A 14,359-nucleotide genomic window follows, 5' to 3' on the forward strand; every position below is an offset into this window, starting at 1 on the left:
GGTCCCTCCCAAGAGAACCTCAGCATCTTCATCTCTGCTACCTCCAGCTCTGCCTCCTGTCTTTTTCTCAGTGGCACTGTCTCTAGACACACAACATCGCTGGTCTCACCACAGTTTTTTTACACCTTTCCTTTCATTTTAGCTGAAACTCTTCTATCAGTTTAAGGTGCGCCTTAATCCGATGCGCCTTTTAGTGCGGAAAATAGCTGCGGCTATAGTGCGGAGGTTAGCCGCAGCTTCATTCCTCTCCTTTCCAGGACGAACCTCCACCTCTCTAACTTCTCCTCCACCTGTTCCCTGCTCTCACTACAGATCACAATGTCATCTGCACAACATCATAGTCCATGAGTTCCTGTCTAACCTCGTCTGTAGCCTGTCTATCCCCATAGTGAACAAGAAGGGGCTCAGAGCTGATCCCTGATGCAGTCCCACTCCACCTTGAATCCTCTGTCACACCTACACACACCTCACCACTGTCTTACAGCCCTCATACATGTCCTGCACCGCTCTAACATACTTCTCTGTCACTCCAGACTTCCTCATACAATACCACAGTTCCTCTCTGGGCACCCTGTCACAAGCTTTCTCCAGATCTACAAAGACACAGTGCAGCTCCCTCTGACCTTCTCTGTACTTCTCTATCAACATCCTCAAAGCAAATACTGCCTCTGTAGTAGTCTTTCTTTTTTGGCATGAACCATACTGCTGCTCACCAAATGCTCCATTCTGCCCTTAGTCTAGCTTCAACTACTCTTTCCCATAACTTCATTGTATGGCTCATCAGCTTTATTCCTCTGTAGTTGCAACAACCCAGTCACAAAATGTACTGCCATCTCTCCTAGACACTTCCATACCTCCACAGGTATATCATCAGGACCGAGTGCCTCAACTCCTTCCTAAAAGTCATGTAACACTCTTCCTTTTTCAGCTTCCACTATTTCGTCCTCTGCTCTGCCTTTGCCCTCTTCATCTTCCTCACCACCAGCGTCATCCTACACACCACCATCCTATGCTGTCTGGCTACACTCTCACCTACCACTACTTTGCAGTCACTGATCTCCTTCAGATTACACACAAGATGTAGTCTACCTGTGTGCTCCTACCTCTACTCTTAAGGTCACCCTATGTTCCTCCTCTTCTGAATGAAAGTATTCACTACAGCCATTTCCCTCCTTTTGCAAAATCAACCACCATCTGTCCTTCTGCGTTCCTCTCCTGGATACCAAACCTGCCCTTCACCTCCTCATCATCTCTGTTTCTGCACCAACATGTCCATTTTAAGTCTGCACCATGCAACTCTTCACCTTCTAGGGATGCTCTGCATCACTCATCAAGGTCCAACCAGAATTTCTCCTTCTCCTCCAGTCCACATGCTACCTGTGGGCATACCCACTAACAACATTAACATCACACCTTTGATTTCTAGCTCAGACTCATCACTCTATCTGACACTCTTTTTCCTCCAGGACACTCCTAACAAACTCCTCCTTCAAGATACTCCTACTCCATTTTCTTCCTATCTGCACCATGATAGAACAACTTGAACCCTGCTCCTAAGCTTCTAGCCTTGCTACCTTTCCACCTGGTCTCCTGGACACACAGTATGTCTACTTTCCTCCTCTGCACATGTCAACCAACTCTCCCTTTTCCTGTCATAGTTCCAACATTCAAAGTCCCTCTCTCAGTCCTAGACTCTTGGTTTCCTCTTTCTCCTCTTCCTACGAACACGCCTTCCTTCTCTCCTTCTTCGACCAACAGTGTCCAATTTCCAACGGCACCCTGTAGGGAACAGCACCGATAGTGGTCGTTGTTAACCTGGGCCTCGAGAGGATCCGGTGCGGAAGTCATAGATTCGATTTGCATGTTTGATTTGGCAAGTTTTATGTCGGATGCCCTTCCTGACACAACCCTCTGTATTTATCCGGCTTTGACCGGCAGAATTAACACTGGCTTGTTCCCACATTAGAGCACTATATTTACTTTAGCTTTTAAATAAAAGGATGAGCCAGCAAGTTGGAGATGTTGGGCTACAGATTAGGCTACACCATACGGTACGAAGCTTCACCTTAACCACAGCGTCAGTTTAACGTGAGTAGTGTGAATAGAAATGTTCTTTACATTAATAGAACTTTGTCAATTGCATATTTTATTACCACGTCATCCCGTAGTACGAGTGAGCTCTGCTATGGCCAGAGATGCAGCCAATCGCGTAGTATCCACGGTCGTCAGTCATCAGGACCAGCCCCTCGACCTCCCTTCGCAGTCGCAAGCTTGCCCCTCCCATCATACTAAGACCAGGTCTTGCATACGCACACGTGCACAATGACACATAGTTTGTCGTGTGATAAAATACTAAAAAAAACAAAAAGTAAAAAAAGTATAAGATGCAAAAACTATGGAGCTAGATAGGGTCAACCGTTTTGTACTTGAAAACATCAAATCTGAAATTTCAAGTTTTGATCTTGAATTTTGAAAAATACAGTAATGTATTAAATAAAAAATAAGTGTAAACCATTTTTTTCAGGTTAAATACAATTATGATCAACTCGGTAATTCTTCGAAATAATTATTTATTTTTATTATCACTTTCATATGTTTCTTTCAGTTGAAAATTTTATCTTTCGATTCAGATCTTATTTTTTACAGTTAAAGGATTTTTTCCACCAGTTCACACAGGTCCCAGACACCTGATGACATGTCTGTGAAATCCTTTGTCAAATTCCTCACGGATCAAGCACAGCAGCCCTGTTTGTCCCTTTAAATGCAAATGAGCTGCGTTCATTCCGCCCTCTCTTCCGCCCCACCATGCTGATGTGAGTTCCGCATCAGGCTGCCATGACAACAGATGAGCACAAGCACTGGCATGGCTGCCGGTAAACATGTACTGTATGTAGTATGAATGTTTGGCCAGAGTCCGACCCTGAAATGAAGAGGCCCCAGAAACGTCAGAGAACGAGGGGACAACAGGACATTTCTGAGTGGTAAGTTTATGTCATGTGTTTTTATATCGTTTATATGTTTGAACTCCAGGCTAATGGTACTACCCTGCCTGTGTTTATTGTACTGGCTATTGGAAAGATAGTATATAAATGTATTATTACAAGTACCGGACGTGACATTACTCAGCTCTTACCCTTACCAGAACATACAAGCTCAGCCAGCATGTTTTCTCCACAACCGTACAGGTGGGAAATTATATGGGCCTCTACGGTCTGAGGGGAAAAGAGCAGTAAGTCTTATGCATAGACGTAGTCTGTACTAATGAATGTATGAGTAAGGATTAAAGTACATAAAATACTGTCCCCTCTCTTACATTGCTACTGTTAATCTGTGTTTGCTTGTTCATGTGACATATCAAACACTGAAAGCACACAAAACAGTTCAGATAGATTTAACCTTTATTGTCATGATCCTTCAAACATCACAACTTTTGAACAAAACTTATTCATATACTACCCTAGAACAGCAGTCTTAGGGTTTTGGTCATTTAGGTTGACAGATTTCAGAAGAAAAGATGGACTCATGTTATAAAAGCATGTCACTGTGTTAGTTGACTAATCATTTGTACCCCTTGTTTTAGCTGTTACAGATACTAGGCCTACAGGAGCTCTGTAAGCTGGTGTTGGGGATTTCTCGGCCAGAGATCAGGGTGGTAGTGCTCAGTGTTTGTGTGGCATGGAAGGAGTCCCCAGACAGTCAAGGAAGCTACGTGGGTCAGACTGGTCCTTGATTGACCTCAACACGGAGCCCGCTACAACCTTTGCTTCCCTGGTCTTGCAAACTGGGCTGCGAGATCCTTAGGGGATCTTCAGCACCTCATCCACGTGTGGGCCAGAGTAGTTGGAAAACCTTCTCAAAGATGGTCCAATATAACCTATAAGACAATATAGGAGGGAGAAAATTAATATACTTATTAGTTATCCCACTTACATAAGTTAAGAGCCCTGTTTTATGTTATTTATTTTCACTTATATAATAGATGTTTGCACATTCTTTGACTTATTGCCAGTTTTAATAAAAGGTTGTAAAACTTACCGATGGTTGGTTTTACCATCACTGTCTTAGCTGTTGGGAAGTTCAATCTGAATAGCGGCTCACCAGCTGATGTTGTAGCTTAGGGACGCCCAGCACTTTCACTGAAGTGGAGGGCTGCCAGGTAGAATCTAGGGAAGAAAATTAAACAGAATTGGAAATATGATTGAGAGCACAAATATAAATATACATTGTACTCATTTGCCAAGTACTCGAATCACCTTATTTGCCAGGTTGGTTACATATACACACAAACTGTCCATACATTACATACATTGGAGCCCATATAAAGGTCACATCCCTGTGTGTACACACACTGGCCAATAAAAGCCTGACATGTCACTAAAACCGGACAATATCCAGGTGGAGCTCATGGACTGAACTGATACTGTCCTTATTGTATTGTAGCTTTGTTTACTTTATGTACCCAGCTCCCTAAGACTGGATCTAGCTTACCCTGAATTTGTGTATGTGTCCCCTTTAATATTTTATATATAATATATATATATATATATATATATATATATATATATAATATATATATATATAATATGTTTAGATTCTTTCTTTTACAGTTTCAGATCTTTCTTTTTCAGTCAACTGTGTGCTGGGTCCTGCAGGTGAGCCTGCAGCACCGCTCCCGGACGCTACATCTCCGAAAACGTCAGAGCAAAATTCAAAAGGCTATTTTGGATGAACTGACCACGTATTGAGAATATTAAAAACTTAATAAGTTGACATATTAACAGCCTTGGCTTAAGTGGAAATTAAAAACAGTTTTACCCGTGCAGTATTCATGCATGGTGTGCAAGTGGAAGTTAGTCACTGACAGCAGGTTTTTCATGCCAATCATGTGGTTGAGCCGAATCGTTTTAGATCCTACATTCCCTAATCAACGTAATAGGGAAGGTCTCTAGCCTTTTGGTTGGCTGTCATGAGTCCACACCCCTCTCATGTTGATGCCACGCCCCCCCCCACACTGATCTGAGTCCAAAGTCGTGAAACTGAAAAAGCCAGATCTGAAACTGTAAAAAGAAAGATCTGAAACCTGTAAAAATGAAAGTCTGAAAAATGAAAGAAAGATCTGAAACTGAAAAGATCTGAAATGAAAAGAAAGATCTGAAAACTGTAAAAAAAGTTTTCTGAAACTGAAAAAAGATCTGAAACGAAAGACGATTAAACTGAAAAAACAGATCTGAAACTGAAAAAGAAAAGATCTGAAACTGTAACGAAAAGCTTGAAACTGAAAACAAGATCTGAACTGAAAAAGAAAGATCTGAAAACTGAAAAAGATCTGAAACTGAAAAGAAAAAAGATCTGAAACTGTAAAAAAAAGATCTGAACTGAAAAAGAAATCTGAAAACTGAAAAAGAAGATCTAAATGAAAGAAGACAGATCTGAAACTGTAAAAGAAAGATCTGATGAAAGGAAAAGAAAGATCTAAACTGTAAAAGAAATTGAAACTGAAAAAGATCTGAAAAAACTGAAAAAGACAGATCTGAAACTGAAAAAAAGAAAGATCTGAAACTGTAAAGAAAGATCTGAAACTGAAAAAAAGACAGATCTGAAACTGAAAAGACAGATCTGAACTGTAAAAGAAAGATCTGAAACTGAAAAAGACAGATCTGAAACTGAAAAAGAAAGATCTGAAACTGTAAAAGATCTGAAACTGAAAAAGATCTGAAACTGTAAAAGAAAGATCTGAAACTGTAAAAGAAAGATCTAAAACTGAAAAAGACAGATCTGAAACTGTAAAAGAAAGATCTGAAACTGAAAAAGAAAAGATCTGAAACTGTAAAAGAAAGATCTGAAACTGGAAAAGACAATCTGAAACTGAAAAAGATCTGAAACTGAAAAAGAAGTCTGAAACTGTAAAAGAAAGATCTGAAACTGAAAAAGACAGATTCTGAACTGTAAAGATCTGAACTGAAAAAGATCTGAAACGTAAAAGAAAGATCTGAACTGAAAAAAGATCTGAAAGCTGTAAAAAAGAAAGATCTGAAACTAAAAAGACATATCTGAAACTGTTAAAAGATCTGAAACTGTAACGAAAAGAAAGATCTGAAACGAAAGATCTGAAACTGAAAAAGAAGATCTGAAACTGAAAAAGAACAGCTCTGAAAACTGTAAACGAAAGATCTGAAAACTGTAAAAGAACCAATACTGGAAATGAACTAAAAAGATCTGAAACTGTAACAAGAACAGATCTGAAACCTGTATACACATAGCCTCCTGAAACGTAAAATTCGCAAACATCTGGAACTGTAAAAGAAATCAGATTCGGAAACTGAAAATAGATTCTGTAATCACTGTCAAAGAAAGATCTGAACACACCCGGAAATTTAGAACGCCTAAATGAAACTGAACCACATACCTTAACGCCCCAGCCACCCCGACTATCATTCCCTAGTTACTCATATCCCTCCTTCTTCCAACGCAGCTCACCGACTATCGCCAACGCACTCTGAAACTGCCCAACAGACTCAAGCACTCCCTGCCCGACAACACGCCCACCCATTTTCCTCCTTTATTCTTAGATCCTTGTACAAAACCCCTGTTATACAAGAGCTCGATTAAACTGTTTGTATAAACGTATTACGATTGTTCTCTTCCCACTGACTTGCTAATGAAAAAGATTCTGAATGTTTAACAGAAAGATCTTGATCCCTGCCTCTTCTAACTGTCAAACAGTCCAGCTATTCTGACTACTTGAAAATGTTATTTGTCTTGATGAAAACTTACAAGAAAGATCTGGGAACTGTAAATTTATTGTAACTAGAGTCTGCACAACTTTGCACACCCACTTATATAGATGTCTGTTATAACTTGTCATTATATATTGAAAGCATCCGCGCTACTTAAATAATGTACCATCAAGAACCTCTCCCAGATAATTCTGCATCCGCCGACACCACCTTGAAACACCAACCTAAGACCCGACTCTGAATTACTGTTTTCCGAATTTAAGAATTGTTGTGAAACGTCGAACAATCGATTCGTCGATCAACTGAAATCCACGTACTTTCTGTAATCCACTGTACCCAGCAGCTGAAAAACTGAACATACGTACCTCTCGATTTGAACTCTGAAAACAGCACGCACTTTGAAACTGAAAAAGATCTTGACAACTGAAAAGTTCAAGCTCTGTTGACAACTGCAAATTAAATAGAAATTCACCGATTATGCTCTGATAACTGATTACCTGAAACGAAAGCATCCTGCAACTGCACAAAGATGCTTTGCACCACCCTGTAACACGATCTTTGAATATCGTGAATAATATCTGTATTAGTAGTTGTGAAACTGAATAAGCTCCAAGCTCCTTGAAACGTGCATAAACGATCTGTTCAAACCTGTTAAAGAACGATTCTGAACCTGAACACGCCACCATATCCCTTGAAAACCCCCCCCTTGAATATAACCCGAACGATTCGCAATCTGGCCGCTTTACAGTATATTAACCCCGCTCTATACAGATTTTTCTTGTTAAACTGATATTATTAATTCCCGCGATTCTCCTTCCCTATGACCTCCTTTTTCTTTATACTTGCTCTTATTTATACTCTTTTATTCTCAATCCTCTCTGTTAATTATTGATATTTCCATAAATTCTGACCACCTCCGTAATTATCAGATCCTGAATTTATCTTGAAAAATCTTCTTTCGTTATCTTCGAAACTCCCTGAAAAAAGAACGCTCTGAATACTCTGACATTACAAGATCTGAAATGTATACAGTATATCCCTTTTAGATTCGATACCTTCCTTCGATAACTCTATTGAACGTTATCTGTTTAAACTGTACAACCATGTAACCTGAAAGCTCTTTCGCACCCCAATGAACCTTATACAGCTCGAAATCTGTAATAATGTATTCTGAACACTGCATAAACGATAGATTTTTTGAAACTTGAAAAATGAAAGCTCCTGAACCACCCTGTACAATTGCACCACGCTCTGATAACTTTAAAAGAATTCACGATTTCCCTTTCGTTAAATCCCTTTGAATTTTTCTAAAAACGATATGCATAGAAACTGAAACAAGCAAAGATCTGAAACTGAAAAAGAAAGATCTGAAACTGAAAAAGACAGATCTGAAACTGTAAAAAATAAGATCTGAATCTGAAAAGATAAAACATGCAACTGAAAGAAACATATGAAAGTAAAAAACAAAAATAAATAATTTATTGAAAAGAATGTGTTGTATTTAACCTGAAAAAACATGTGTACACTTTTTATATTTTATATAGTTTATATTTATATTTCTTTAATACGTTACTGTAATTTTCAAAATTCAAGATCAAAACTTTGCGTGTGTGTGTGTGTGTCCAGGGTTCAGCAGTGAGCCATACAAGCAATGCCCGGCAGACAGAGGTTGTCGTCATCTGGAATGCTCCTGCAGATGCTCCCAGACAAGTTCAGTTCTTGTGAGTTCATTTCTCTCGTAAAGCTCTTTTGAAACTAGAAAGTGAAACAGTTTCCTCTGTGGTCACAAGCAACCATCAACCTTATTTATTTTATTTGTTATTTTTATCTTTCTCTAACACCTCCATGTTATACACACTCCTCGGTCATACAGTTGGTATGCTACAACTATGCTAAAACAATCACACTTGGGTATTTTGTATATTTTCCAGTGTTTCTGTAGTTGCCCACTACAAAACGTTTTGGGTGAAGCTGCCTGGACCAATCATCTATCAGCATGGCGTTACTCCCCACCCCACTCAATCAGATACTACACCTCCTCCAGTACAAACTACTACACCCTCCATCCTACCTGAGCCTGTGAGTGTTTAAATGTACAGTAATCAATAAAGTTTAATGTGAGATGAGAGTATAAATAAGATTAATAATTCCCCCTCCCCCCATTTTATGCATTTAGCTCACTTCTGTGGGATGTGGCACATCAAAATCCTGCCTGTTAGATCCTCCAGGCTGTAATCCAAAAGAAGATCCTCACTGTTTGTTCCTGTCCATGACTACAGACGGGCCAGACACAACGGTTTGACTTTTAACACTTTCATTTAATTAATACAATAAATCATTCATTAATAAGGTGCTACATTAACATTTACCATCAATGAATCCTTAGCACATTCAAACTAGGACATTGTGTGTGATACAGTAGGACAAATGAGGAATACTGAGTGGGTTGCCTGTTAATCAGATGATCAATGGTTCGATTCCCGGCATAATACTGAACCCAAATTGCTCCCGGAGGCTGCAGGAGCAATGGTGTGTGAATGTGTGTGAATGGGTGAATGAGATATTAGTGTATTATAGTGTAAAAGCGCTTTGGGTGGTCGGAAGACATCAATCTACAATCGATAAATAGTAAATCAGTTCATGAAACGTATAAAGTAAATGTTCATGGCTACACGTTGACTGGACCATCTGAAATGATTGGAATGATATATTTGATAAGATTGAAAATCACTTTAGGAACCTGATCATGTCTCTCTGCAGTCAGTAATATTTGAGCTGAGTGGCCCAGCGAAGGGATACATCGCCTTCGCACTGTCCTGGGACACGTGGATGGTGAGTCCATCATTTTAACACAACATTCTGCATCCTTAGTGTGCTGCGTGAGTTCTTTCTGTCATCATCCATTTATGTTACAGCTCTATTAAACTGGATATATATATATTGTGCTTATGCATGTGTGTGTAGGGCGATGACGATGTGTACATGTGTGTAAAAGATGGGGAGAGTATATCAGTGAGTGCTGCCTTCTTCAGTGGAAGAACACACCCTGAGGACGAGACACAGGTAAAGCACTTTCTCTGAATGAATCTAACATGATATAAATGAAACGTAATATACTATTCATATAATTAAATGTTGTCTAAATATTAATGTTATTTGAAAGTAAAGCTTTACTACAGCCAAGCTGTGAAAAATCTAGTTATCTAAAGCTACCAGAAAAAGTCATTCAAACTGACAAAAAAGTCATGATAGATATTCTAAAAGATATAACAGCAAACTAATTTAGCTTATTTAGCACAAGGTGTCCATTTCTTCAACAACCTTTCTGTGATTGCCCTCTCTCTCTCTCTTTCTGTGTGTGTGTGTGTGTGTGTGTGTTTGTAGTCTGGTCTCTCCTCTGTGTCATGGCGACTGGCAGATGGAGCCATTCAGTGCAGGTTCAGTAGACCAGTTAAACTGACCAATCAGGAACCAGCCCGCTTTGCTCTGGACCAGGAGTACTATTTGTTTCTAGCCAACGGACATGCTCGGAATGGTATAGAAGTATGCAGACACACACACACACACACACACACACACATACAGGTCAGTTTTTATGGAATAAGATGTCATTAACAGGAAATGCTGATCACATAAAGTACAAACTGGTTAATTGGTCTTGTAATATTGAAATGATGCATGACTGCATCACATGAATTTATTTGTACTTTTGACTAAATTGCAGTGTTGTTTTACTCTAAAGCCTGGGTCTTCAACAGGGGGTCTGTGACCTCTGGGGCTCCTCAGAGTTACTGCAGAGGGACCACCACATTAAATAAATAAATAAATAGATGTTCATCAACATTATTGGGAAAAATGTACACACTAATAATAGATTATCAGTGAATCCACTGAATGCTCCGTTATTGAGGGTCCAGTTAAATATCCAACTCAAATGTATACAGTATGTAGCAGGGGGTTCCTGCTCTCGGGTTCTCGCCTGAAAAACGTTGAAGACAAGACACTGCTGCAAAAAGCACCTGTGTTCCATATTTAACACACACATTTGATGTGACATTTTATCGCTGTTTGTTCAGCCTTGTGGTGCTGTAAAAGGTTGGGATTCCTAGAACAACTGTTAAACAGTAACACTGCAGACTTTTATATGCTTTTATTGTCTCAGACACAGCAGGGTTAGTGGTAGTCACGTTGCTGTCATATACTGTTATTGCTAAAATTTAAATTTAGTGGATAAACTTAATAAACATCATTTTTGTGTCTCTCATTGAGGTGTGATATGGAAACATAGTCGCCAGCCATTAATCTCCACCCAGAAAAAATGCATCACTGGACCCCCTGAGGTTCTGAGAAGCTCCCGGGGTCCCATGATTATGAAAATGCATGGTAAGTTGAGTTCTGAAGTTATTTTTGAGTTCTATCATACGAGGAACATAAGTGCTAAATGCCTCTACTTCTCTAGGGGCCCTAATGCTGTTAGCCTGGATGCTAACAGGAAGTGTTGGCACCTTCATCGCCAGCTTCTACAAACCTGATTGGCCAAATCAAACTCTGCTTGGTCAGAAAGTGTGGTTTCAGGTGGACGTTCTGCACACACATATACACATGTGCACATACATGCACACAGTCATGATAGCATTCAGCATCACAACATTGCCATTTCTTTTCCGTGTGTCTATAGGTTCATCGAGCACTGATGATGCTAACTGTGACTTTGACCATTGGAGCCTTTTGCCTCCCATTTTTCTACAGGAAAGGCTGGAGCAAGGTACAACAAGCACACACACACACACACAGATTCACAATTATACCTGTGTACACTAAATCACAGTGAATGGTTTCATTTTCAATATGGGGACAGTGATTTCAAAATCTTGTGCACATTATTTAAGCAACATTACGTACAAATTGGTACACACACTAACACTCCCCCGGTGCTCTGAGCTCACAGTCTGTGTGTTTGTGTCTGTGCAGCACGCAGGTGTCCATCCATACCTAGGCTGCTGTGTTCTGGCATTGTCTCTGATTCAACCAATAATGGCTATGATCAGACCATCACCTGACTCACACAGGTAAATACAGCTAACATTTACATGCTGAATCAACTGCAGCGTAAATGACTGTAAATGGACTCTGCTTACATAGCACCTTTCTAGTCTTCTGACCACTCAAAGCTCTTTACAGTACGTATCTCATTCACCCATTCACTCACATTCATACACTGATGCCAACTGCTCATCAGTTTGAGGAGCTACCCATTCATACACATTCACACACCATGACGCAACCCTCTGGAGCAATTTGGGGTTCAGTATCTTTCCCAAGGACACTTCGTCAATTGAACCGGGGATCTGCTACTAGACTAATAATGGAAACCAGTACTCGCTCATCACAGCAAAAAGCTCTTTCTTTACAGCACCGTACAAAACTTCTCCCGTTATGAGGCCTTTTGTTGGCACACACAGCCTACATAGTTTCAGATTCATTAACGTCTGACGTCTTCTTGTAGACCTGAATTGTGCCCACATTACATTACATGACTTTGGGAAACACCCTCTCTGTCAATCTACAACTAAACAAATTAAAACTGATGAAATACATTTGTGTTTAGTGATGTATAGCATACACATATAGTATCTATGTATAGTTGATGTTCTAACTGTATTTTAGCTGGTTGAAAAGAGGTCTTCTTTGTTAGGATGAAATATCAGCATTAACATGGGATCTACAGACTCTCTGTGTTACATTAACGCACAGCCTTTATTTATTTTGGACTACCTCATTTTGATGTATATCTGCACATTTCTAATATTCTGCACACTGTGAACTCTCACTCTCATTTCCTGTCAAAAACAGCTCTTTCATTTTAGAACATATTGTATTTATTTATTTTAATGCTTGATTTTTTAAAATTTTTATACTCCTTATATTTTTACTTTACTTCGCACCAATACACAAAGATAAATTCCCTGTAAGTGCCACCTACTTGGGAATAAATCTGATTCTGATTCTGATGTATTGGTATTATCTGTTTCTCTGTCAGGAGGTTCATCTTTAACTGGGCTCACTGGGGACTTGGGTCTTTGACTGAGATCATGGCAGGTTTGCAATCAAAAAATGATTATTACTAATGAATAAACTTGTTAGAGTGGTGAGAGGACCTCAAACACTGCAAGTTTATTTGGTTTGTTCCATTTTCAGAGAAAAAGTACTGTTTGACCAAACCTGTGTTCTATCTGTCTACAGTGGCAGCCATGTTCCTCGGGATGCGTCAGTCATCATTGCTCCTCCCACAGCCATGGGCAACGTATGTTCTGATTGGTTACGTGACATGGCTGGCTTCGTTCAGATTCCTCCTCCTGATGGACAAGTACCATTGCATTAAAAGATGTATGAAACCTGAATGAAGTTAATTACAGAATAATGGTTTTACTAGACTTTAGTTTTGATGACATGGAATTATTATGTTTGTTTGACCAGCAGTTTTGGGATCAGATGACACAGAGGGCATCCTTCCTGACCAATCAGAGCGAGGTTCCAAGGTAGGTATCAGTGCAAACAGTCTCTGCCTGTCTTTTTATGTAGTATCATTTATATGTTTTAATGAAATGTGTTAACATGTGTGCAAATAAGAAACCAGATTAAACAAATTATTATTCTAAGAATTATTTTAATAAATCAGCACACATTTAAAATCTAAACCAACTCAACGCTCAGCTACTGCTGCTGGTTCATACCACATGCATGCTGGGATATCCTGCAGTCACAGTCCTAAAGCATCGCTGATCAAATTGGACATTGTAAGAACACTTGCAGACATTTGGAGTGTCCCTGACTGAATGTGGACTCCCTCACTGTTATTTTATGTTTCAGAAGTCCTTCATAAAGTCCCTCCTCCTGGCTGTCTTGGCTCTGGGGAACACTGGCTTCCTGATTGCTTTGCTGTTCTCGATTGCTGACATTTGACATTTAATGACGAGATACAGAAATAACTTTGACTTAGACCATCTCTGACAGCAATTTAAAGGGTGATTGTTTTAATGCAAAGCTTGAAACACGAGGATTATTTGAAGTTCAGCAAAGTCCAATAACAGGAAACATAATGTACTTTAATGTTTTATTCAGCCAAACACACAATATTTTTTATTTAAATCCAAATCTACTGTGTATTGTATGTTATATTTCTTTGTGCTGCTACTTCTTTGACTTTATTACTCTACATTTTTAATTAATAATTAATTATTTAATTATAATTCTGTATTCACTGGCATTATTAATTATCAAATAGTAGCACTGCTATGCCCTTTATTGTAGAATTCATGAAAGAAAACTTTTGAATCAGCAAAATAGTCCACTGTAGATGCCCACAATGACACATAGTTTGTGGTAATAATAAAATACTATGGTGTGTGTGTGTGTGTGTGTGTGTATGTAAATGGTAAATGGACTGTACTTATATAGCGCCTTTCTAGTCTTCCGACCACTCAAAGCGCTCTACACTACATATCTCATTCACCCCATTCACACACATTCATACACTGATGGCATTGGCTACCATGCAAGGTGCCAACTGCTCATCAGTTTGAGGATCTAACCATTCATACACATTCACACACCGATGGCAC

At 39.3% G+C, this 14,359-nt stretch overlaps 1 protein-coding gene across 1 annotated transcript; it reads left to right on the top strand.

Moving 5' to 3' along the window:
* Nucleotides 1–2,019: 2,019 nt before the first annotated feature.
* LOC104928199 (putative ferric-chelate reductase 1) lies at nt 2,020–14,157 on the top strand. The gene is made up of 17 exons (XM_027276506.1): nt 2,020–2,051; nt 2,169–2,265; nt 3,581–3,709; nt 8,364–8,458; nt 8,669–8,816; nt 8,914–9,033; nt 9,498–9,569; nt 9,702–9,800; nt 10,122–10,272; nt 11,007–11,120; nt 11,197–11,312; nt 11,416–11,502; nt 11,709–11,806; nt 12,778–12,836; nt 12,981–13,124; nt 13,215–13,276; nt 13,608–14,157. The coding sequence occupies exons 1-17, from the start codon at nt 2,020–2,022 to the stop codon at nt 13,698–13,700; spliced, it is 1,716 nt and encodes a 571-aa protein (XP_027132307.1). The 3' UTR covers nt 13,701–14,157.
* Nucleotides 14,158–14,359: the final 202 nt, after the last annotated feature.

Source organism: Larimichthys crocea, unplaced genomic scaffold (genome assembly GCF_000972845.2).
Source record: "Larimichthys crocea isolate SSNF unplaced genomic scaffold, L_crocea_2.0 scaffold397, whole genome shotgun sequence".
Taxonomy (NCBI): domain Eukaryota; kingdom Metazoa; phylum Chordata; class Actinopteri; family Sciaenidae; genus Larimichthys; species Larimichthys crocea.